Genomic DNA, 25,083 nt, shown 5'->3' with positions numbered 1-25,083 from the left:
TGAGTGATTGCTGTTTCTGCATCTCAGTGGGACTGGAGCGCTGAGCCTTGGCTGGAGAGTCTCTGGCAGTGCGGACCCTCCTTCCAGGAAAGCTCCCCGGGGGCTACCGCTCGCGCCGATGGGCGGAGTCCTGGGTGGGTGGGTGGGTGCGCGGGCCACGCGGGGATGACAGGTGGGGTGGGCTCTGGAGTGTGGCAGGCGGCCATTCCTTCTGCTTTGCTGGGGCATCGCAGATGCGCAAGGAGCTTACGGTGGGCTTGAGCTCTGGCACCCGTCGGTGAACTTGGCCTCTTAAGCCAGAGGCACAAGCCAAAATCAATAGAAACTATATTGCTCGTTGGGGGCACAGCAAACGGGGAGGTGGGGACAGAGCTGGCGCCAGGACCTTCACAGTTCCCTTTCCAAGCCTCCCTGAATGTCACATCACAAGGACGGCGCAGAGGAAAGCAGCAGGGGACAGTGACGAGCTTTCGGGACCCCACCCACCCACCTCCGCCCAGGGGTTGGCACCGAGTGGCTGCGGGGCAGCTGTCGGTCCACGTGTCTGTCCCCACGACCCGTCTGAGCCAGTTAACGGAGGTGCAGGAGCCTGGCCCTCCTGGCAGAGGCTTCTGGAAGATGCCTTCTTGCTTTAATCAGTGCTTCCGTGTATTAGATAACTGTGTCTTCGAGTTAATTTCACTTAGGAAAGAGCATCTCAGCTGCTCTCCTGACCCCTCAGCCACACTTTGTTTCTGTCCACCCATTCCTCTCGCCCGCGAATGTCTCCCCGAGAGCGGCAGCCCGTAGCCTCCCCGACCCCCGCCGCACCCTTCCTCCCCACTGCATCCCCGCCTTGCCTGCCTCCCCCGCCCTGACCCCCACATCAGCTGTGGCCGAAGTGCCCCCGGACCCATCGCTGGCCTCCGGTCGGGCCGTCGGGGCTGCTCCAGCCAAGCGGCCTTGGTCCTCCTGCTCATCACTGAGAATCAAAACAGAACCCCAAGAGCACAGAGGGTTCACCTCCTCCTCCTCCAGGCTTTTTTTTTGTTTTTTGGGTTTTTTTGCGGTACGCGGGCCTCTCACTGCCGTGGCCTCTCCCGTTGCGGAGCACAGGCTCCGGACGCGCAGGCTCAGCGGCCACGGCTCACGGGCCCAGCCGCTCCGCGGCACGTGGGATCCTCCCGGACCGGGGCACGAACCCGCGTCCCCTGCATCGGCAGGCGGACTCTCAACCACTGTGCCACCAGGGAAGCCCATCCTCCAGGTTTTTAAATCCTCCTTTATCCTGTTGCCGCAGACAGCCGTCGTATTTGCTTTTTAAATCTGAGGCTTCCCTGGTTTTTGGATATGAGGAGGACTGTGCCTGTCCTGTCTGTTTTTGAGCCCATCTCCTCCTACAGTAGCTGAGAATCCAGCCCCGACGGCTGGCCTCTCCTTCTGCAAAGCCCGGGAGGTGGGCATGCATCGTGAGAGAAGGTTCTGGAAGGCCTGTGCAGGAGTGGCTCGTCGCCTTGAGAAGCTCCGTCGGAGCACACGACTGGGCAGGGGTTCAGTGCATCACTCTGGGCCCCTCGGGAGGTGAGAGTCTCCTTCCGGGAGTTAATTGCAGCCTCTGAATTCCACTCCCAGAAGGTTTGTCGTTGACTTGCCAAGGACGCGTCCTTGCAGAGGGAGTGTGGTGGGTTGGGTGCACCCTCTGCCGCGTTCTCTGGACATCCAGGCACGGGGTGAACGCATATTGGGAGGCTCGGGCCGAGGAAGCGCAGGTTGGCCGAGCCTGGCCCCTGCAGCCTGGCCCTCCCGGGCTCCCTCCTGCCTGGGTTTGTCTCACATTCAGACAGGATTCCTTCTCCTGGGGTCCCTCCCCTGCTGCATCATATCCTTCCGCCTCTACTCCTGTCTCACAGCAACCAAGCTCGGCAAGGCCTCCCTGACCCTCCGGCTGGCGGGAGGTCCTGCGGCCACGTCTGCCCAGCGCCGTCCCATATCCACGGCCGCCGCTCCAGCTCGACCTCCCGTCCGGGGCCTGGGCCTCGTTTCTTCCTCGACGTCTCCTCTGAAAGCTCAGAGGCCCCTCGACTCACACGGTCCGGAGCAGATGCCAGGACCCTTTGCTTCTTCCCTGCGACCCCACAGCTGGCCCCCGCTGGTTTCCCTCTCTTGGCCAGTGGTTACATTAAAACACCCAGCTCTACTGAGGTGTGATTTACAAGCCGTGAAGCTCACGCATTCTAAGGGCCCCGTCCAGTGGTTTTCAGTACGTCTGCTGAGTTGCCCGGCCACCTCGGTCTGGACTCTTCCCATCACCACCTTGTGCCTGTTTGCAGTTCCTCCTCGTCCCCCCTTCTAGCCCCAACAACCACTAACCATGTTCTGTCTCCACGGAGCCCCCTCTTCTGGACCACCCACGTGAACAGGTCACACGACGTGTGGCCTTCTTTCACCCAGCGTCACGGGAGTGAGGTTCATCCACGTCGTGGCATCTGTCCGTTCTTTCCTTTTTGTCGCCGGGTAGTAGCCCGTCGTGTGGCTGAATCCATTCCCCAGTTGATGGCCAGTTGGGTTGTTCCCACTTGGGGCTGTGAACCTCCTCGGATTCTGTTGTCTGAGCCAGAACCCAGGGGTTATCCCGAGCATTCTGTCACCCCCCCACCAATCCACTCCCGGGTCCTGCCCTTTGACCTTCTGAATCCCTTTGCACCGTGTCACCCTCTCCCCACCCCAGCCCTGTATCTGCCATCTTCCTCCTGGACCAAGGGAGCTGCAGACCCCTCTTTCCTCTCAGAAGTTTTCCACACAGTGCTGAAAGCAGTTGTTAATGCAAACCCGGTTGCCTCTTTGTTGTAGACCCCGCCCCGTCCAGGAGTCTTACTGTTCTTAGAATAAGATCAAGTGCACAAACTTATTTACAAAACAGAAATAGAGTCACAGATGTAGAAAATAAACTTATGGTTACCAAGGGGAAAGGGGGTGGAGGGATAAGTTGGGAGATGGGGGTTAACATATACACACTACTATATATAAACTAGATAATCAACAAGGACCTACTTTGTAGCACAGGGAACTCTACCCAATACTCTGTAGTGACCTATATGGGAAAAGAATCTAAATTTTTTCTTTATTTTTGGCTGCGTTGGGTCTTTGTTGCTGCACGCGGGCTTTCTCTAGTTGCAGTGAGCAGGGGCTACTCTTCGTTGCGGTGCGCGGGCTTCTCACCGCGGCGTCTTCTCTTGTCGCGGAGCACAGGCTCTAGGCGCGCGGGCTTCAGTAGTTGCAGCACGTGGGCTCAGTAGCTGTGGCTCGCGGGCTCTAGAGCGCGGGAGTTGTGGCGCATGGGCTTAGTTGCTCTGCGGCATGTGGGATCCTCCCGGACCAGGGATCGAACCGTGTCCCCTGCATTGGCAGGTGGATTCTTAACCACTGCGCCACCAGGGAAGTCCTGGGAAAAGAATCTAAAGAAGAGTGGGTATATGTATATGTATAAATGAATCACTTTTCTGTACACCTGAAACTAACACAACGTTGTAAATCAACTATATGCCAATAAGAATTAATTTAAAAAAGAGGATCAAATGCTAGACGTCTTATGAATTCATCTCAGCCCTCGCCTGCTGAGGTGACATCTGAGCTGAGCCCCAGGTGATGAGAGGTTGGCTTGTAAGGATCTTTGCCCAGAACATTCCGGGCAGAGGGTCGCAGGAGCGGCGTGCCTGAGGTGGGAATGAACTTGGTTGGCAAGGCAGAGCAGCGGGGAAGGCCGAGGCCGCCAGCTGGGCGGGCGCACAGGGCGGAGGGTGGTGGGTAGGGGCTAAGGCGAGGGGGTGTGATTCCCCCTGAAGAACAGTGGCCGTTTTGGAAAGGTTTGGCACAGAGCCTGTGACCTCCTTTCTATTTGAAAGGGGACCCTGGCTTCTCTCGGGGGAGGAGGGAAGGGAGCAAAAGAAGGTAGGAGGCTCCTGCAGGAATCCAGGGGGAAGGGGGTGTTGGAGGCTGGGGCCGGGCAGGGGCGGCGGCGGGAGAAGGTGGAGGCTGGGACAGGTTCCTGATAACAAAGTCGAGGTCATCAGACCACATGTGGCTCTTGCAGGAGATTGTGCTCTGGCCAAGCAAAGGGTCCTTAAGGGTGACTTGTATCAACACCCTGCCTGCGTCTTTGCAGTTTCTCAGCACAGGAACAAAAAAAGACTCTTTTTCTTTTAAAGATTGAGATGTAATTCACATACCATACACTTTGCCCACTGAAAGTGTACAGTTCAGTGGATTTTTTTAACACCTTTATTGGAGTATAATTGCTTTACAATGGTGTGTTAGTTTCTGCTTTACAACAAAGTGAATCAGTTATACATATAGATATGTCCCCATATCCCCTCCCTCTTGCGTCTCCCTCCCTCCCACCCTTCCTATCCCACCCCTCTAGGTGGTCACAAAGCACCGAGCTGATCTCCCTGTGCTATGCGGCTGCTTCCCACTAGCTATCTATTTTACGTTTGGTAGTGTATCTATGTCCATGCCAGTCTCTCACTTGTCACAGCTTACCCTTCCCCCTCCCTGTGTCCTCAAGTCCATGCTCTAGTAGGTCTGCATCTTTATTCCCATTTTGCCCCTAAGTTCTTCTGACCATTTTCTTTTCTTTTTTTTTTTTTTTTTAAGATTCCATATATATGTGTTAGAATATGGTATTTGTTTTTCTCTTTCTGACTTACTTCACTCTGTATGACAGACTCTAGGTCCATCCACCTCACTACAATTCCTTTTTATGGCGGAGGAATATTCCATTGTATATATGTGCCACATCTTCTTTATCCATTCATCTGTGGATGGACACTTAGGTTGCTTCCCTGTCCTGGCTATTGTAAATAGAGCTGCCATGAACATCGTGGTACATGACTCTTTTTGAATTATGGTTTTCTCAGGGTATATGCCCAGTAGTGGGATTGCTGGGTCGTGGGAAAGCTCAAGGGCCCTCCTGTGAAAGGCCCGCAAGGAAGCCAGGCCCTGAATGTGTTGGTTATCATTCATGTCACGGGGCAGCTTGCTAAAGGCTGAGAGGAGCTTTATTTTCATATGTATCATTAAGAAGCGAAAAGCCTGTTTAACCAGCCCCAGTTTTGTGTGTCGTAAGGATTCCATGCTGCATCTTCCTGTTAGATGTGAGGCTAATTCTCCGTATATGAGAGTGATCAGGCCAGCTCACGCGGTCTCCGTAGCCCAAACGACACATGTCTGGCTTGGTGTGCTCTTCTGCTTAAGCTTACTGTCAAAACCCACTTAAATCCTTTTGAGACACTAATGCCTGGGTCTGGAATTATTACACATTCTGTCAAAAGCTTTGTAAATCCCACAATGTGGTGAGATTTTTTTTTTTTTTTTTTTTTTTTTTTTTTTGCGGTACGCGGGCCTCTCACCGTTGCGGCCTCTCCCGTTGCGGAGCACAGGCTCCGGACGCGCAGGCTCGGCGGCCATGGCTCACGGGCCCAGCCGCTCCGCGGCACGTGGGATCCTCCCGGACCGGGGCACGAACCCGCGTCCCCTGCATCGGCAGGCGGACTCTCAACCACTGCGCCACCAGGGAAGCCCTGTGGTGAGAATATTGTGGTTCAAAGGTCACCCTGGGGAAGAGCAGAGCTCTCCTCCTTCCCTGATGTCCCGGGCTGATAAGAATGATCCAGAAAGTGGCAATAAGAGGGCACGAATCGTCAGAACTTAATTTTCTGCATTAATGCCGAGGGTGAGGCTCTTTTCTAGCACCTTTGCCCTGTGGTTGGATTTCCGTGGCTCCTTCCCTCCCTGTCCTGACCGTTCTCCTCACAGCCCTCCTTTCTGGGCGGACAGACAGGAGCTCTTATTCCACTTGGTCAGCACAGCATCTGTCCCTGTGTGATGCGGCCACCATCTCCCCTGTCTCCCTTTCTCTGCCTGGAATCCACTTCGTGGCCCCGCCTGGTGAACCCTCCCGATTTGTGGCTCCATCCTGCACGGTGGGACCGAGTTGAAACTCTTCAGCCCTCTGGTCCATTCATTCCAGACCCGCCTCTGGCAGCTGTGTGACGTGGGGAGCAGTTCCTAGGGTTCACGGTGTTCCTCTTTGGGCTTGGGGCTGCTTATACCTCCTCCAGGAGAACATAAGGAGAAGAGGGTGCGTTTGACGTGCTTTCTTTGCTGGGCTGGCGGGCGCACAGTGAGTGCTTTGTGTCTGCGGTCAGGACGATTTAATTCTCCCCCGCCTGCCCTTACCCACCTCCACTTACTGCTTCTAGGAGGACCTCTTTAGCCGGCATCATGTCCCCTGCTTTGCTCTGAGCCTGCCTGAAATCGTGGGGACCAACAGAGGAAAATGAGCTCCAGGGAGGGTGTGAATCTCTGACAGAGCCCAGCTAGTGCCTCTCAGTGACGACGGCCTTGACAGCCGCAGAGGACCACTAGCTGGCCCCTTAAAGGTCATCAGGATGCACGGTCCACCCACCACTTCACTAAAGCACCCGGGGCTGCTGTCAAGCTTTTATTCTTTGAAAAATGTTATTCCGATTGGAAAAACCCTCACCGTCACCCTCACCCTCACCCTAATCCACAGCCACTTTGGCCTTTAGTGTTTAAACATTCAGAGGCACTAGCATGGCTCCTGGCCTTCAGCTTCCTCGGGCCCGGCTGTACTTCTCGGTTACAGTCACCCACTGTTTTCCCCGTTCCATATACACCCTTTCATGTGTTACCCGTGCCAGCATCTCCATGTTTTCCACCACAGGTACAGCCTGGTGGGTCTTCGTCCACGGCAAAAAGCATCGTTTCATTTGGACGATTGCGTTCGGAAACCACCCCCTCGCAGTTTGGGGGGGCAGAGGTTTGCAGGTAGGCAGATGGCTCGTGAACAGCGGTTAGAGGCCGGCCACCCCTCGATGCACCTTTAAATGACTCCTGGCAAGTTCTGTTTATTAAGGGTCTTTGAAATGCTGCCGAGAGAACGGGGGGTGACCTGAAATGTCCTTCTTTTGCAGTGAATGACGGGCTCAGAAACTGGGATTTCTTTCAGAATATCTTGCGTTCCTCCTGAACGCACTGGGGTCCGTGCTTCCAGCTCCGTATCCTGAACAGGCGAACAGGGGAGATGCAGGGGGCTCCCTCAGCACCACGACCCCTGAATGCTTTGTCAGGCCTCCCTGTCATTCTTCTCGACTTTTCTGGGAGGAAGCCAAGAGTGAGCTGGACTCAAGTCTCACCCGAAGACCATGAGTGAGCGTATGTGGCGGAGGAGGTGATCTGAATCGATGGTGTACTTCAGCCCGTGTTGTGGATGCTTCTCCCCTCGGCCTCCAGACAGCTTCACTGTAACAACAGACGTTTCACACGGCGTCATATTCACCATTCCTCAAGCTTTGTCTAGACACGTCTTACCCTTCGAACATCTTACAACACAACCGTCGTCATCATTTCCGTTTCGCAGGGCCCGGGACAGATTTGGAGAGCAATTTACTCTCTTACATAAAACTCTCTTGCCGTGTTTTTGTGAATCAAAACAGCCTTGTCGGGCTTCCCTGGCGGCGCAGCGGTTGAGAGTCCGCCTGCCGAGGCGGGGGGACGCGGGTTCGCGCCCCGGTCCGGGAGGATCCCACGTGCCGCGGAGCGGCTGGGCCCGTGAGCCGTGGCCGCCGGGCCCGCGCGTCCGGAGCCTGTGCTCCGCGACGGGAGAGGCCGCGGCAGTGAGAGGCCCGCGTACCGCAAAACAAACAGACAAACAAACAAACAGCCTTGTCCAACTTCTGCCTGCTTCTGCCCCACGGGCCAGCCCCTCTGGTAGATACACGTGACCCCAAAGCACCAGGTTGTGTGACCCTCTGCGGATCCTGCGAGTTAGCTGGCCACACAGACTTGGCCCAGTGTGGCCCTCTGTGTGTGGCAGAGGCTTGGCCGTGGTCACAGTGTGATGGGCTGCCTTGTGTCCCCGTAAAATTCATATGTTGGAGTCCTGACGCCCGGCACCTCAGAAGGTGACTGTATTTGGAGAGGAGGATCTTTAAAGAGATGGATAAGGTAAAATGAGGTCCCTGGGGTGGGCCCTAATCCCATAGGGCTTGGTGTCCCTATCAGAAGAGGAGGTCAGGACACAGACACACACGGAGGGACGACCCCGTGAGGACACAGGGAGGAGACGGCCGTCTACACGCCGAGGAGAGAGGCCTCGGGAGGACCCAGCCCTGCCCACACGTGGGTCTGGGATTCTAGCCTCTGGGACTGGAGACAGTACATGTCTGTTGTTTAAGCTCCCCGGCTGTGGTGTTTTGTTACAGAGGCCAAGCTGACTCGTACACACAGGTCCAGGGTCTTACGTGGTTGACCCAGGCTGGGCGCCTGCCTCTCCCTGTCTCCAGGGCCAGGGTGCCTCCCCTTGTGTCCAGGTATTTCAGGTTTAGCCTCATGTCTTGCAGAATAGCTACAGCTCACATTGACCCTGTAGGATTTCGCCCACTCTCTTCACTGTGGATTTCAGTTTGACCATGAGCTCTACCAGCGGAAGGGCCAGAGTTTCGTACGGGTTGACCGCACGCCGCCCGCGGCTCTGCTCGCTTTGGTGGTGTGTCTCTCCTCTCAGGATTTTTGGATCGTTCAAGGAGCTGATGAGGTCTCAGTGCACTCGGTGCAAAGCGGGCCCCCAGAAATGGTAGCTCCCAGCATCCTCGTCCTGATCATGTGTGGCCCTTGCTTTACTGCTGGGTTCTGTCACCCAGGACGGTTCCATGTATGGAACTTTGTATTCGGTGCAGTTCAGTTCCAGTGACATCCACTGAGCTGCACGGACATCAGGCATGGTTCTGCCAAGCGAAGGACGTAAACCCTGTCGTCACGCAGCAGCTCAGAGGGGCAGGGAGCGCCCTCGCCAGCTGAATGCCGGTGGTGCCAGGAGCCGGGAGAGGGAGAGGGTGGGGGATGTGGATGGGTGCATCTTGGAGGAGGAGGAGGACGTAGATGGTTACCTGGGCTTGAATGTGCCTCCCTCTGGAGGATGCTGAAGCTGGCCTGCGGGCATCCTCGGGGCTTCCTGGATGCCGGGCTGCCCTCCTGTCCTCCAGGCTGATGCCGGTCACAACCCCTTCTCCCTCTGTTAAGAGTGTGCACGTCTCTGCCCCTCCCATTTCCAAACCACCCAGATGCCGTGTTGAGCGCTCTGCTCGTCAGGACGTAAGCGAGGAGCACTCTGATGTGGGTCTTGGAGATGTCCTTACCTCCTCTTGCAAGTGTTCTGTATCGTAAGCCACCCGGCTCAGCCAGACCCACCGGGCGGCTCCGAGATGGATCTGGATGTCTTGGCATTTGGGCTGTCGCAGCAGGAGATCAGTGAGTGACAGGTACCGACTCCTACCTGTGTGTCAGGAGAGAGGGAGGAGGAATACCTGCGTGTCCCACCTCCCAGGAGACAAGAAATGCAGGATGGAGAGGCTGTGACCTGCAGGCTGGACAGGAGGGGGCAGGTGGCAGCCGGATTAGCTTGAATGGTCCGTGGGCTGTGGGTTCAACTCGGGGAGCTCAGCGGTCAGCTCAGCTGGGAGACCAGAGAGAGGGTGAGCCCCTGACCCTGTGGGAGGTGTGAGTGCAGTTTCGGCTGGTAGACGAGGTGGGGAGGGGACGGCCAGCTGGAAGCACAGGTGCACAGGTGCTGGAGGCTGGGGGCGCACGTGGCCTGGCTTTCCAGAGGACTGCCCGCGCATTGCTGGAGTGTGTGTGTGTCTGTGCATATGTGTGTGTGTCTGTGTGTGTATATGTGTTCGCATGTGTGTATGTACAGGTATATATGTGTGTTTGTATTTGTGTGTCCTTATGCGTTTGTGTACACGTGTTTGTGTGTGTGTATGTTTTTATGTGCATGTGCACACGTGTGTGGGGTTGGGGCCAGGGCAGAGGTGGTACCTACAGGCAGGACGTGGGGAGTTACTGGCTTGAGAGGGGGGACCCTGGCGGCCGCTCAGGGAATCAGGTTGTGTGGGCCCGAGGGGCATGGGGTGAGCTCACTGCAGTGGCCGCTGGAGTGACCTGGTGAGAAAGGCTTGGGGCTGCTGGGCAGCGGAGGTGGGACGCGGACGAGGACTCACACACCCGAGGTCGTGGATTAATCCAGACCAATCCAGAAGCTGCGGGACAGGACCGAGTCAGGAGGTCCTCCTGGGTTTGTGGCATGGGAGGAGGGGCAGCCGCTGAGGTTGGGAGGGACGATGGGGGGCAGGTGTTTGGGGGTTGCGTTGTTAGGTTGGTGTCATCACTTAGCCCACACCGGAGTCCCTCATCTGTCAGCTGGCGTCCAGGTCCCTGCGTCTCCCTGCTCGGTGAACGTGGGTTCATGATCAGCGCCTTCCTTTGTGTCCAGGGTCCTGCCACCGCTCCACCGCTGTCACCATGGCTGGCTGAGGAGCCTGTTCCGAGATTTTGTTAGTCTTGTGAATTCACACCAGGGTGAAAATCTTTGTTTGAAGTGCTTTGTTGTTTTTGGGGGGTTTTCTTTTGTCCATCCTCCCCGAAGCCCCGCTGTTAGTTAAGTGGAAGAAAGGACACCACGTTCGTGGCGCTCCCCTGCTTTTTCTGGGAGACATGTCCGCGGCTAATCTCCACAGCACCACATGCCTTGAGACCTGTGACGTTGTCTATTTTTAAAAGTATCTCGGGGGGCTTCCCTGGTGGCGCAGTGGTTGCGCGTCCGCCTGCCGATGCAGGGGAACCGGGTTCGCGCCCCGGTCTGGGAGGATCCCACGTGCCGCGGAGCGGCTGGGCCCGTGAGCCATGGCCTGAATTCACACCAGGGTGAAAATCTTTGTTTGAAGTGCTTTGTTGTTTTTGGGGGGTTTTCTTTTGTCCATCCTCCCCGAAGCCCCGCTGTTAGTTAAGTGGAAGAAAGGACACCACGTTCGTGGCGCTCCCCTGCTTTTTCTGGGAGACATGTCCGCGGCTAATCTCCACAGCACCACATGCCTTGAGACCTGTGACGTTGTCTATTTTTAAAAGTATCTCGGAGCGTAGCCTTTACTTCTTTGAAAAAAGTTATTTAGAATCTCCCAAATAGTGTCCCTTGCTATGGAGGTGAAACTGCTTCTCCCTTGTAACTGTCAACATTTAACATTGGGGCAAATTGGAAAATCTGAACAAAGGCCGTATCTCCCTGGTCCACAGAGGACCTGAACGTAAGTATTCTCTTCCATTTTCTCAGTGACTAGACGTCTGATATTTTATAATTTGTCCGCCCTGAGGTGCCACGTGCACAGAGAGGAAATGACGTGTCCGTTAAACAGCGAGGACTTTGGAGCCGGGCCGATTCAACTTGGGCTCAGATTGAACCTCCACCATTTTCTAGACTCGCGACCTTGGGGTAGTTACGTGAGTCTCGGAGGCTCAGCTTCCGCATCTGGAAAATGGGAATAGTAATAATTGTTATTACATTGTATTTTAACATATAATTATATATTAATTACAGTTATTGATATAATCATCATCATCACAGTATATCAATAATAATGATTATAATAATAATAAGACTCTCCACTCGCGGTTGTGTTGAAGGTAACTATAGTTAGCGCAATTTCTGGCATTTAGGAGTCAATGAATGTCAGCCACGACTGTGTCATCACCATTGTGTTCACTATATCACCATCATCATCACCACCACCATCACCATCACACCCCACTAGGCTTTGAGCTCCTTAAGGGGCAGGAACCCTTATCTTTTGGGGGGACACAATTCAACCCATAATGACATGTATTATATATGTTCTGTCTGCTTCTTACAACTGCCCTGCAAGTTATGTAGTTACCATGGTTTCCATCACAGAAACAGGGGGACCACTGGGTTGGTACATGTGCCCAGGATCACAAGGTTAGTGTATGCAGTTGGGTTGGAAATCCAAGCCTTTCTGACCTCCGAGCTCCTGCTCCTTCTAGAAGTTTCTCAGTGGGGCCCTCTTGGCACTTTTTTGGAGCAGGACATTTCTTCATTGTGCTGGGCTGGCCTGTGCACGACTCAGCATCCCCAGCCCTGCCCCCTAAGTGGCAGTGGACACCAGTCTCTGGGATCATCTACAGTTGCCACACAGATCCCCTGGGGGATGGTTTTCAGACTGTGCTCTGCTCAGCACCCACTTGCTGGCAGGATCCTTTCTGCCGGCCGCAGGGAGGGAGCCTCAGGCCCTCTTTGGATGCTGGTCTCTAAGGGGACTTGAGTTCGTGTATCCATGTAGCTGGAACCAGAGGCCGACAATGATTCTCAAAGCAGGACTTGGCGAGATATCCACGGCCCTACTTGGTCACCTCTGACACAGCTCAACCGCTGTGTTGGGGGTTTCCAGACAGTCTTCTCATTCAGCCGAGGATGGCAGGGGTGCAGCTGGCAGTCACTGAAGCGAACAGCCGGCCCCCACCCAGCCTCGCAGCCCCGAGAGGAGCTCTGAGCCTTACTCTTGAATTCAGTCTTTGCCATCGGAGAGAGACAGACGGCACATTCATGCCCGTGGGGTCAGGTTTCCTGGCACTGGGATCCCGGGCTGCCTGCTCAACCAACCTGTTGTGGAGAGTAGGGGGATCCTCTTACCCAGCAGGGAGGAGCTCCCCCGAGGCAGAGGGTCAGGGAGATAGTAGGGCCTTTTGCATCCTTGGGCGAGCAGAATCTCCCTGCAAAGAATTGGTTCCAACCTCACGCGCGGTCACACCTCGTCGTTTCTGAATGCTTTTGCAGTGATTATGCACATTTTTGAGCCCCTGCTGATGGCCGTGCAGTGGAATATAATTTTAATTCAATAAAAATTAGAAGTGATGGTCAGAAGCGGATTTGGCCTAACGTTTGTTTTCCTGGCTTATTGGCGGGTCTCACGGAAGGGACCTGGGAACGTGACCAAGTCGTGTCATTCTGGTTCTCCGCGGCTCCGCTCTGTTCTTGAAAAGTGTTCGTGGTTGGTTTGCAGGAACCGTCTGTACTCTTTAACTTTTTCAAAAATTAACTTTCACGGCAACTGACACGATTTCTAAATCAAATCAGTCTTCATAATTGCCGTTCTTTATGGTTTGGGAGGGGCGGTGTCAGTGTTTTTACAGCTGTTACGATCAGAGTCAGGGGGCTGGGGCACAGACGCTTGTGCCCTGGCCTTTCCCATCAGTGAGGTTACGAGAGGAGACCGTCCACCTGGACCTGAGACGCCAAGAGAGAGCGAGCGGGGTAAAAACTAAGCCACACTGTAGTTCGCTCGCGCCGTGGTCCTCGGTCTGCTTCCGAGACCCGCTACAGCAGCAGCACCTAGAAACTTGTGAGAAATGCAGCTTCTGGGGCCCGGCCCAGACCCGCTGCCCCAGACGCTCTGCTTGGAGGGGATGTGGGTCAACAGTCTGTGTTTGACAAGCAGGGAGGTTTGAGAAGCTCCGTGTGCTGCCCAAGGCAATAGGTGGTGGGGTGATGACCAGCGAACACGGCGGGTCCCGGAGATTGGAGCCAATGGTGAGAGCCGAGGCCACGGAATCAGGGATTCCATCTGAGCTTTTCCCCTTGTATACTTACCGGAGCGACAAGAAGGTCGTACTTTTCATCCAGAAAAGCCAGGGGGTCCGGAGCTCAGAGGAGCTCTCAGGATGGAATGGAAGCACCGTTGGCATCTCTGACCACGTGCCGGGGTGGCGTCCCGCGTCACTAACCAGGGGTCTCTGTCCTTCCGCGCAGAAGTGCATTCGCTTTAACCCAGATGCGACGGTGTGGGTTGCGAAGCAGCGGATTCTGTGCTCGTTGAACCAGAGCCTGAAGGACGTCCTGAACTACGGGCTGTTCCAGCCGGCGAGCGACGGGCGAGACGGCAAGTTCTTGGATGAGGAGCGGCTTCTGCGCGCGTACCCGCAGCCCGCGGGCAGGGGCATCCCCTCCCTGGAGGTACTGGTCACCGCCTCAGAGCCTGGGCGTGCTGGCGGAGGGAGGGCCTTCCCCCAGTTCCACACTTGATTCGGACCGGGAAATCGCTCTTAGCTCAAAACAGTAGTGTGCCTCCTCAAGGTCGCAGCTGATTTTGTCGTGGTTTGCGGGCCGGTGTGCAATTTTTAGCCATTTGTTTTCCTCCTGTGGATTGGATGAACTTGTAGGAGGGACACCTTGGCGTGGGCGGACCATGGGTCTGACTCAGGCTCGCGTCACCAGGAGCTGCGAGCCCTGGGGACGCAGAATGGGGTTTGCTTCTACCTCCCTGAATCTCCCCCCCAACCCCGCCCTTGGGCACAGGGTGGCCATCATCCAGCTGTTGTCAGAAGGCGTGGCTCCCGGGAATGAGCTGTGGGCTCTTTGAGCCGCTGTGGCCAGTCACGTGCTCTTGGGCTGCCTCGGGAAGTGGTGGGTGCACACACCCGGCAGCCTCACGCCCACAGAAAGTGTGACCCCCGGCTCTGCCCTGGGGAGCCCGGGCTTGCTGCACCCTGAGTTTACATATGGTATTGCCACATGGTGTATTTTTAAATTAATTTTTAAGCAACTACACTCCAATAAAAACGAATAAAAAATTTTCATTGGCGCATAGTTGATGTACAGTGTTGTGCCAGTTGACAGCAAAGTGACTCAGCTAGCCAGCTACATACAGTCACTCTTTTTCAGGTTCATTTCCCATATAGGTCATTACAGAATATTGAGCAGAGCTCCCTGTGCTGTGCCGTAGGTCCTTGTTGGTTGTCTATTTTATATATAGTAGTGCGTATATGTCAATCCCAATCTCCCAGTTTATCCCTCCCCCACCGTTACCCCTGGTAACCATAAGTTTGTTTTCTACATCTGTAACTCTATTTCTGTTTTGTAGATAAGTTCATTTGTATCCTTTTTTTAGATTCCACATATTAAAAACGAATAAAAAATTTTCATTGGCGCATAGTTGATGTACAGTGTTGTGCCAGTTGACAGCAAAGTGACTCAGCTAGCCAGCTACATACAGTCACTCTTTTTCAGGTTCATTTCCCATATAGGTCATTACAGAATATTGAGCAGAGCTCCCTGTGCTGTGCCGTAGGTCCTTGTTGGTTGTCTATTTTATATATAGTAGTGCGTATATGTCAATCCCAACCTCCCAATTTATCCCTCCTCCCCCGACCCACAATTATTAAGACAGCGACACAAGTCGGTGGAAATGTGGTCGTTTCTACTGTGACCCCACACGTCGCTCTTATTATCAAGTGATCGTATTCGTTTCAGCTTAGTCAGCAGGGAGAGCCTGTGAGTGTGACAGCGTGGGTGGCATCTGGGCCCTCGAAGGGGGTTGGTCTGAAGTCAGAGACATCCTGGACCACGGCAGCACCTCATCTGCACATTCCCACGTCTGACAGTGACTTTGAAGCTGAGGTTCTGAGATCCCCAACACGTGTTGGACCGGGGAGAAGGGTTTCCGTCAGGAAAAGCGGGGGTGCCCCTGGGGAGTCAAGTGGTTCCCTGTTCTGGCCTCAGTTTGCTCACCTGTGAACTGGGTGTCCATTGAAAAACCCCTTGTCGGGGGCCGGCTCACAACCGGCCCCTTTCTCGGCATGGCCCACGTGCACGGGACGGTCAAGGTTCTGGTCTGCTGGAGCTTACACTCCTGTAGGAGACGACAGGCCAGGAACAGTAAACAAACAGCTCATTTGGGGGCTGATAATTTCTATAAAGACAGTAGAGCAGGGCGAGAACAGGAAGTCCGGAGCCTACCCTTGATGGGAAAGCACCTTGGAGGAGGCGACACGGGCCCGTCCCCCAGCCCCCGAGAACCGAACGCGAGGAGGCCTGGGAGAGCCCGGTGGGACCTGGGCAGGGCGGTGTCCTGGCTTTCAGGGCAGCCGGCACGCCTGTCCTTCCGCTGTCCCATCCAGGGACTCGTGGCAGCCGTGGCTGAGAGGCCAGCACGTGAGCATTCGTTGCCCCATGTGGACGGGTGGTCTGTGACATCAGATGGACTCGGTCCAGTCCTGGTCACTGTGGGACGCTACATGCCACCCCACAGCCTCTCTGAGCCTCAGATTGCCAGCTCTGAAATCGGGGGGACATCACTACCATCTTCTCGGTGGCTGTGAGGCTGGGGTGAGCTGTTCCTCGGGACGGTGATCTCAGCGTAAGGCCTGGGGATGGGCGAGCGCCTGCGCCGCTGGGTGCGCTGCACCTGCTCCTGCCATCAGCTCCCATCGCCATGAAGGAGTCATTTACACGTATGTTCGTGCATCTCCTTGGACCACCATCCTGCCAGGTGGTCCGCTGTGTGGGGCTGAGCCGGGCCCGGAGGTGGGCACGCCAGGGGCAGCCTGGATCTCAGCTCTTTGCCTTGGATCGTGGCAGTAAAACACGGTTGGCTACGTATGAAACACGGCGAAAAGAGCAAGAAAAGCATGTGTGTTTCTGAGCCTGCATCCCTCTAGCCGCAAGCTGTAGACATTTATGACTGTGGAACTAGACATCCTCCTCCATGTGCTTACCCTCCCGCCAAGAGATGTTATCGACCCTAGCGTATTTCTTTTCATAACTGAAAAAGCACCCATTGACTTGAATTCCTACAGGTCCGTCAAGTTAGCAAACTCTGTCACATCCCCTCACGTCACTCTCAGCGGCTTCTGAAGCCTCAGAGCCGTGATGGATGAAGATAAGCAATAGGGAGTTTCACGGCCGTGCCCGGAATGTGCTGCCCTGGTTGAATCTAGAATCCGAGGGCTAGAGTCCTAAAACAGCCTGCGTCTCCTCCTGCCGGGTCAGTTCAAGAAGGCGGACACTTACCGTTTGCGACGGTGCACGTGATCCAGGAACTGGGTGCAGCCTGTGTTTCACGGGACTTTCTGATTTCACTGGTTTATTTTGGCACCTAAAAAAGAAAAAATCAAGTTTTGGTCTGTGGCACCGAGGGATTTTGTCTGTTGTGGGATTGCTGTTTTGTCTGGAGTGGAGGGGAGGAGATGATAAGGTGGTCACTCTGGAAACTTCACCTGGGATCAGACTTTCAGGATTAGGTCACCCCCTGCTCTGCACCTTTTGTGTCACGCCTGTGCTGGTTTAAACTCCTCAGAGTGGGAGGGAGTCAAAGGAAGTTGGGGAGGGAAGGATAAGACCGCGTTTGCCCAGCACCGGTTCTGTGCCAGGAAGCTCACATTCAATCCTCGGGGCACCCTGGGAGCTCTGTGTTGTGATCCCCCTGCGACAGACAAGGCAACAGAGTCTGAGACGGGGCAGGTGTCCAGCCCAGTGACTCGGCTGCTAGTGAAACGGAGCAGGACCCTGTGGGCCTTCCCTCCCCGCCGTGTCCTCCGCCCGCCTTTTGTCGGTGGAAAAACTTGAATCAAAGAATACGTTTGATCAGAGAAGCGAGAAAATGCAGAAACAAAGGAAAACAGTCAAAGGAGACCAAATAATAATAGTTTAGTCATTAAGCATAGTCAAGGACCTTTGGTTCCTCCTCAAGGGCTAGAGAGAATATTCTGAGCCGTATCCTGTGAGCTGTCTTATAGATACTGAAACCCCTACCAGGTGGAAGCAGTTAACTGCATGGTGACCAGACCGTAGCCATGACATAAGCTGCGGGCTAGAGATCATATTCTGAGCCGTATCCTGTGAGCTGCCTTATAGATACTGAAACCCCTACCAGGTGGAAGCAGTTAACTGCATGGTGACCAGACCGTAGCCATGACATAAGCTGCCACAATTCCGAGAATTGGCCTCAAAGCAATGGAAACAAACCAACCCTGGAACGGAGACTGACGGGACCTAAAACAATCGAGAGGCCTCTGGTCAGACCACCGGTGACCAATTTCAAGACGACTGCCAGAGCTGACCGTGCTGTGTCTGCATGTAGCCCCCTCCCTCTGTCTATAAAAGCTCCAGCCCACTGACTGTCCGTGGCGGGGAGTCGGCCTTTGGACGGGAGTCCACCCTCCCTTGCCTCCAGGCTGCCAGCATCCAACATAAGGCAAACTCTCCTTTCCACCAACCTGGCCTCTTGATTGGCCTTTGAGCGGCGAGCAGCCAGACCCCACTTTCCGTGACACTAGGGCAGCGGTGGGGCCGGAGTTGGAGCTGTGTCTCAGCTGAGTCCCATTGACTCCCAAGCTGCCAGCCTCCTTCCCAAACAGAAGGCTGTAGATGCCACAGTGCGTCTACTACAGAGGCAGCCAGGGCACCCGGGAGAAGGAACAGGGCGTCGGGTGGAAGGCGCTGGGGATTCGGAAGCAGCCTGCGGCCCCAGTGCACCCTCCTGCACACCGTCACTCTGCCTGAGCAAAGGTAGACTTGCTCAGCAAGCCCCTCTGTTTCCGGGACGTCTCTGCCAGGTCAGAGGAGGTGCTGCCATTTGAAGGAGTGAGTCTGAGCCCCAGAGTCCCAGGCGGAGGTTGTGGGCTGAGGGCAGGTGGCTCTGCCAGGCTGGGGCTTTTAAGTGTGTTTAATAAAGGCTGACGATGTCGAAGGCAGAGCCCACGCGAGAAGCGGGCCCTGATTTGGCGCCATGCTGACGGTGCAGAGGAGAGCGGAGCGCGTCCGGCTCGTCCCTCTGGGTTGCTCTCATCTCTTTTTGTGACTTTCCAGCCAAAACGGCAGCAGCATCTCCGCAGAAGTTACCCTCACGCTGTCGTAGGCTCTGTGGCGCGAACACAAGTAGTTTATTGAACACGGAAGGGTTTGCTAGGGAGCCGCCGCCCTGGGTGAAATATCCACGGACAGGGCAGGTTTTTCCTCTGAACGGCTGCGTGAACTATTTACCTGGTTTTCTTTTTTTTTTTCCTGTTTGTGTGTCTGTGCCAGTTTCGCTACAAGAAGCGGGTGTATAGACAGTCCAATCTGGATGAGAAGCAGTTGGCCAAGCTGCACACGAAGGTAAGCAAGGACTGGTTGTGTCGACCCTTGGTGTTCATTTCTGCGTCACCATCTCAGAGGTCAGGGGAGCTCTTGGGCAGAGGGTTCTTCTTCCCGAGAGGTGCTGAGGCTGATGAGGCACCTGCTGCCGCCAGAGCCCCGTCAAGTACCACCATCGGCTCCTCCCGTGTGATGCAAACGCAGTCGATGCCCACGCGTAAGGGAAGTAATATCCCTGAGAGTGGAGATTGGGGCCCTACTTTCTACTCACCTCCTCCCGGGTGTTTCTGGGAAGAGGGGTGGCCGTTCCCTCTGGGCCTTCGCTGCCGAAATAGGGGACACCACTGAAGTAGGTGTCTGCTGCTGCCACTTGTGATTAAGGTGCTGTTCACATAAACTGCATGGAGGTAGGACGCACAAGGGAAGCAGGGGAGAAGGAGAGAGTTAAGGAAAGAGCTGTGGGCCGTGTTCCAGGCACACCTGCGCTCCGTCAGGGGTGCTGTGCCTGTCCAGGGCGTGCAGGAGCTGGAGCGTGCGGTGGGCACCTCGCTCAGCACGGAGGAAGATGTGTGATACACAAGGATGCTCTCAGATGCCCTCCTCCAGGTCCCGCCCCTCCCCGGAGAGCCTGGAGCGTTCCCCGCAGAGCACAGGGAGAGCCAGAGCCAGGACGGTGCCCGGACCGCTTACCTAAGCCAAGCCCTGACCCGCCCAGGTGAGCTCACCTCCGGCCGTGAGTCCACAGAGAGGGTGCCCAGCCTCTGGGGTCCCCTTGTTTTTGTTTCATCCCCCCATTCATATCAGGACGGACGTGTGGATTTTCACTGTGTTCAGTGGGTTATAACATGCCATCCTCATGATTTATTCTTGCGCTCAGATTGTCCGGATGTGGCCGGTGGCCCTCCTGCCTGGCTCTCCCCGCTCTGGCGTTGTCCCCACCATCCTCTGATTACTCTCTGATGTGTTCATGAAAATGTGTTTGTGCATTTAAAATAATGTCGATTAGTAAATAGCAATGAAGGTGTTCAGTGAAACCCAGTGTATCCTGTGTCCTGGAGCATTTGTTAATGTTTGGTCCCAGAATGTACAGAAAGCATCCAGGTGGAGATCCGCGGGCTGAAGGCTCCAGGGGTTGGTTCCAGGGTGACTGGGGAGGGGTGTGGAGTGCGGGTGGAGAACTGGGCCAGTGAGAGCATTAGATTCATCTGACAGAGACATCTCAGGTACTGTGATTACCATCAAATAGCCCAGGCCGTCTGCTAGATGGACAGAAAATCATTCTTTTCCTTGCAGATGAGGCTGGGCAACCTGGCCAGGGTTGAGCCCCTGGTCATTTTGATCTCACGAGGAGTGACTGACTCCCTCACCTTGAATCGCTCGGTGACCCAAGCATCCCTGTATCCACCTGCAGGTCACGGGATTACCCACAAGTGGGTTAAGCAGCCACCGCTTTAGAGATTAGGAAACACAAGTACCAGTCCTCGGGCCTCGCTCAAAAGAGGGTGGACTCAGAAGACCTGGGGTGCACCCTGGAAAGTGTAGTTTTTCAAAGTGGGCCAGGTGGCTCATCCTTTTGAAAGTGAAGGAACATCCTGTGACTGTCAGCAAGCACAGAGGTCGGTGGGGGATTTCTAGAACATTCATCCAGGACCGGCCGATTGCGTTTGCCATGTGCTGGGCTCCGGGCTTGGCCCCGGGGTTCCGGATGCAGAAGGATGCCGCCTGGTGAGCCTGGGGACTGCGGCGGGGCCCCATCAGGGGGCAGCTCTCCTCCCTGCAAAGGCGGCCAGCCAGGCTGCACCCCGCAAGGAGCCTTCCTGTGGCCTGAAGAGACGTTTCTCTGTAAGACCAATTTTGCTCTTCTCTTTAGACCAACCTGAAAAAGTGCATGGATTACATCCAGCATCGTTCGGTGGAGAAGATCGTCAAGATGCTGGAACGAGGCCTGGATCCGAATTTCCATGACCTGGAGACCGGAGGTAGGGGCGGGTTGGAGAGACTTGAGGAAACCCCGCTGGAACGTGGGTTCGGGGAGGAAAGGTGATTCTGTCGTTCGGATTACACGTTCACAGGCAGCATCACGCTTTACTTGGTTTTAGAAGTGCTTTCTCCCTCCTCCGGGAGCCTGTGTTAGCTGCACGGAATCGCCAGCATCCGGGAGGGGTGCCTGGCAAGTGGTAGGTGCTCAGTACGTACCTGAGTTGAAGGAGAGGATGAGTGAATGAATGAATGACAACACAGAGGAGCCGTCTCATGCCAGCCCTGGGAGACGCACATGCACCCGCATGTGCCTAGCTCCCCCTGCGGGAAACCGAGTCCCTACGCGTGGGACCTCAGATCATGCGTGGGACAAAACGGTACAGGGCTCTCATCCTCCGCCCCGCTGACATTGAGGCCGGATGGTCCTTTCTGTTTCTTACCAGTTCCAAATGGGCATTAACTTTTGTTTAATCTCTTCTCTTTTTGTTTCCAGTTTTATGGAAACACAATTGACGCAAAGCATTGTATTAATTTTCGGCGTGCAGCGTAACGACTTGGTATATGGATAAACCGGGAAATGATCACCACAGTATGTGTAGTGAACATCCATCACCACTCTTAGTTACACATTTGTTTTTATGATGAGAACTTTTAGCATCTACTCTCTTAGCCACTTGTAAATATACAACACGGTATTATTCACCTCAGTCGCCATGCTGTACACACCATCCCCAGGACTTGCTTGTCTCATAACTGGAGGCTTGGACCTTTTGAACCCCTCCACCCATTCCACCCACCCCACCTCCTACCTCTGGTGACCACCAGTCTCTGTCTCTGGGTTCAGTTGTTTTAGATTCCACATGTAAGCGAGATCATACAGATTGGTCTTTCTCCGTCTGACTTCTTTCACATGGCGTCATGCCCTCAAGGTCCATCCACGTTCTTGCAAATGGCGGGATTCCTTTCTTTCTCATGGCTGAATGATGTTCCGTCGTGGGGCTGGACAGTCCTTTATGCTGGGGGCTGTCCTGTGCACCGTAGGATGTGTACGGCATCCCTGACCCCCACCCACAAATGCCAGTAACACCCCCGAGTTGTGGCCGCCAAAGATGCCCCCAGACATTGCACAGTGTCCCTTGGGGGCGGGGGCAGGCACCATCATCCCAGGCGAGAGCCCTGTGCCCAGGGGACACGTGAACTCGACCAGCTGAGGTGAGGCTGTTGGGAGAGCCGAGAGCGGCTCAGGTGAGGGTCTCCATGGCAACTCGGAGCGTTCATCCGGGCAAGCGGGCGATGCTGAGCAGAGAGCGTTTATCTTGGACTCAGCGAGCGGGGCCTCCCTCCCCTCTCCTCTTGGGCTGGGCCGGTCCTCCCTGTGTCAGTGTCACGTATATGTGTCCCACCTCACAGTTGCTGAACCCACAACAGGTGCGTCAGCTGAAGAAGGGCGCTTTCTCGTCACTTGTGGGGACTCTAAAGCCGGGGCAGGACCTGCACCTGTGCTCCTCCAGCCGTGCACGTCCCCATCCACACACAGGTGGCCGTGCTGTAATCACGGCCGACTCCTGTCTCCTAAATTTAACTGAGCAACGTGAGAACAGGGCTGCTGGCTTATCGGTGACACAGCTTCAATGCCCGAGATGCCAGGGGACAGGACATGCTTGGATGGGGACAGGAGAGCACAGGCCTGGACGGGGGACGAGCGCAGAGCCCTGGCTGAAGGTGAGAAGGGTACCAGCCCAGGCAGACGCTTGGTGAGACAGGAAGCTGGGGGTCTGTGCGCCGGGAGCTGGGGCGGGGCGACGTGGACAGGCGGGCTCCCAGGCGTCCTGATGGGTGGATGGAGCTCGAGGCAGAGGTGGGCCCTGCCCCGCCTGCACGGGGCTGACCTTCTAAGGTCAGGAATGGTGGGGCAGGACCCCAGGGGTGGGGAGAAGGGCCTGTAGCAGGTCGTGGGTCAGGGGGCACAGGCCGCTGCTGAGAGTCTGGACGGGGAGCGGGGCAGCTGCGGGGTTGGATGTTCTGTCCGCGGGGGAAGCAGGAATGGGGCCAGCAGCAGGGGTTCTGCTTCCTTGGGGCGGGGGTGTGTGTAGCCGAGCAGAGGGTCTGAGCACCAGGGCGGGGTGGGCACACGGTGAGCACGTGCTGGTTCCGGCCCCGTGGTCGGCGGATGGCTCCTCTGTGCCTTGTCACCTAGGCTGGCTCCCAGCTCGCTGGGCGGGGGGTGAGTGGGTACCGTCCATCACTGCAATGTAGCTCCCAGCACTGAGGCCCAGACCGCACATGGGCCTGTGGATCCCTGAGCATGAACTTGAGCCTTCAGGGACGGTGGCAGACCTGAGCCAGGCCTGGGGTCTGTGGTCCCTGACCGGGCTTCTCTCCTCGGGCAGCCTTTGGCCTGGGCTCCCGCTGGCCTGGCCGCGTCCGTGGCTGTTTCCCGATGATTCCCCGGGCTGGACTCCGCCCTTCCTGCTACCCCCTCCCCATCATGAACCAGGCCTGCTTCACTGGCGGGGGTGTCGCTGGATTCCAAGTTTGGATCGACTGTCATTCCAGAGCCGACCCTAACTGAGCTTCTAAAAACACATCAGCACAGACCCCAGATTATTTCCAAACGGGGGCCAGCGGTCATCTCTCCTGGCCCCGCGTGTAGTTAGAAACGCCGTCCTGGTGGTGATGGATGACGTCATCGTGAGAGCGGACGCGGTGGAGCCTCGGGGACCCGGGAAGGAGAAAGACGGAGGCAGCATGTTACGCGCTCTCCTCAGAACTGGGATAGACTCGACCCGGGAGCAGCGAGCTGTGGAGAAGGTGGCGTGGGGTGAAACGAACACCGGGATCTCCTGACCTGTCCCCGGGGCCACAGCCTCTGGGCTCAATGGTCAGGAAGAACGCACTCCGAGGAAAGAAACGGAAACCTGTTTTCCCCTGAAATCCACGTAAACCGGCACCTGACAAAGCACAGAATTAAGGGCAGGTGTTCCAGCGAAGCCTGAGACCAGAGGCTCCGACCCCATCCGACTGGGAATCGCGAGCAGGACGCCCGCCTCCCAGGCCGACAGTTCTTTTACAGGACTTTCCCGGATCTCAGCCAATAATTAACAGTAATCAGAAGGTTTTGGTTGGATTCTTTTTCTGGGGGGTGGGGGAGGGGGATGGTCTGGGCGGATCAATTATAAATTATTATTTATTTTCAGTTTTAACATTTAAAGCAGAATTTTATTGATCAACTCTCACATGGTGGCTGTTGCTAATTTTCTACATCAGTTTTATGTCTTACAGCTACTAGTCTCTGTAAGGCAGAACTTTCCCTCCCCTCACCCCACTCCCATAGTTTTGAAATTAGACTTTATTTTTTAGAGTAGTTTTAGGTTTACAGAAAATTGAATGGCAAGAGTAGGGGGTCCCGTATAACCAGCCACCCCCAGGCTCCCCCGCTACTGACATCTTGCATAAGTGTGGCCATGTTTACACTGATGAACCTGTATTGACCCATTATTATTAACTCAAGTCCACTTTTTTTTTTCAGTTGGGGTAGAGTTGTTTTACAGTGTTGTGTTAGTTTCTACTGCACAGCGAAGTGAAGCAGAGTTCCCTGTGCTCTACAGCAGGTTCTCATTATTTATCTGTTTTGTACATGCTAGTGTATATATGTCAATCCCCATCTCCCAATTCACCTCCCTTCCCCCCTTGGTGTCCATACGTTTGTTCTCTACGTCTGTGTCTCTATTTCTGCCTTGCAAACCAGTTCATCTGTACCATTTTTCTAGATTCCGCAAATATGCGTCAATATATGATATTTGTTTTTCTGACCTAGAGACTGTCGTACAGAGTGAAGTAAGTCAGAAAGTGAAATCAAGCCCGCTTTTACATTAGTGTTCACTCAGTGTTGTACATCCCGTGGGTTTAGACAAGTGTATAAGGACATATAGCCACCATCATGCAGGCTAGTTTTCCTGCCCTGAAAATCCTCCGTGCTCTGCCTGTTTATCCCTCCCTCCCACTAACCCCCGGCAGCCGCTGATCTTTTTACTGTCTCCATAGTTTGGCTCTTTCCAGAATGTCCTATGGTTGGAATCATATAGTGTGTGGCCTTTTCAGATTGCCTTCTTTCACTTACAAATATGCATTTATGTTTCCTCCCTGATTTTCATGGTTTGGTAGCTCATCTTTTTATATCGAAGTAGAGTTGATTTAAAGTGTTGTACCAGGGGCTTCCCTGGTGGCGCAGCGGTTGCGCGTCCGCCTGCCGATGCAGGGGAACCGGGTTCGCGCCCCGGTCCGGGAGGATCCCACGTGCCGCGGAGCGGCTGGGCCCGTGAGCCATGGCCGCTGAGCCTGCG

At 55.1% G+C, this 25,083-nt stretch overlaps 1 protein-coding gene across 1 annotated transcript in view; it reads left to right on the top strand.

Annotated features, from left to right (window-relative positions):
* SHANK2 (SH3 and multiple ankyrin repeat domains 2) overlaps positions 1–25,083 on the top strand; it is a 464,476-nt gene that overhangs the window by 7,715 nt on the left and 431,678 nt on the right. The window contains exons 2-4 of the mRNA XM_024133268.1: positions 13,658–13,861; positions 18,710–18,781; positions 20,631–20,739. Of these exons, the coding sequence (XP_023989036.1) occupies positions 13,658–13,861; positions 18,710–18,781; positions 20,631–20,739 (385 nt within the window). The remainder of the gene's footprint in view (positions 1–13,657; positions 13,862–18,709; positions 18,782–20,630; positions 20,740–25,083) is intronic.

Source organism: Physeter macrocephalus, chromosome 18 (assembly GCF_002837175.3).
Source record: "Physeter macrocephalus isolate SW-GA chromosome 18, ASM283717v5, whole genome shotgun sequence".
NCBI classification, from domain to species: domain Eukaryota; kingdom Metazoa; phylum Chordata; class Mammalia; order Artiodactyla; family Physeteridae; genus Physeter; species Physeter macrocephalus.
This window is presented reverse-complemented; position numbering and strand designations above follow the sequence as displayed.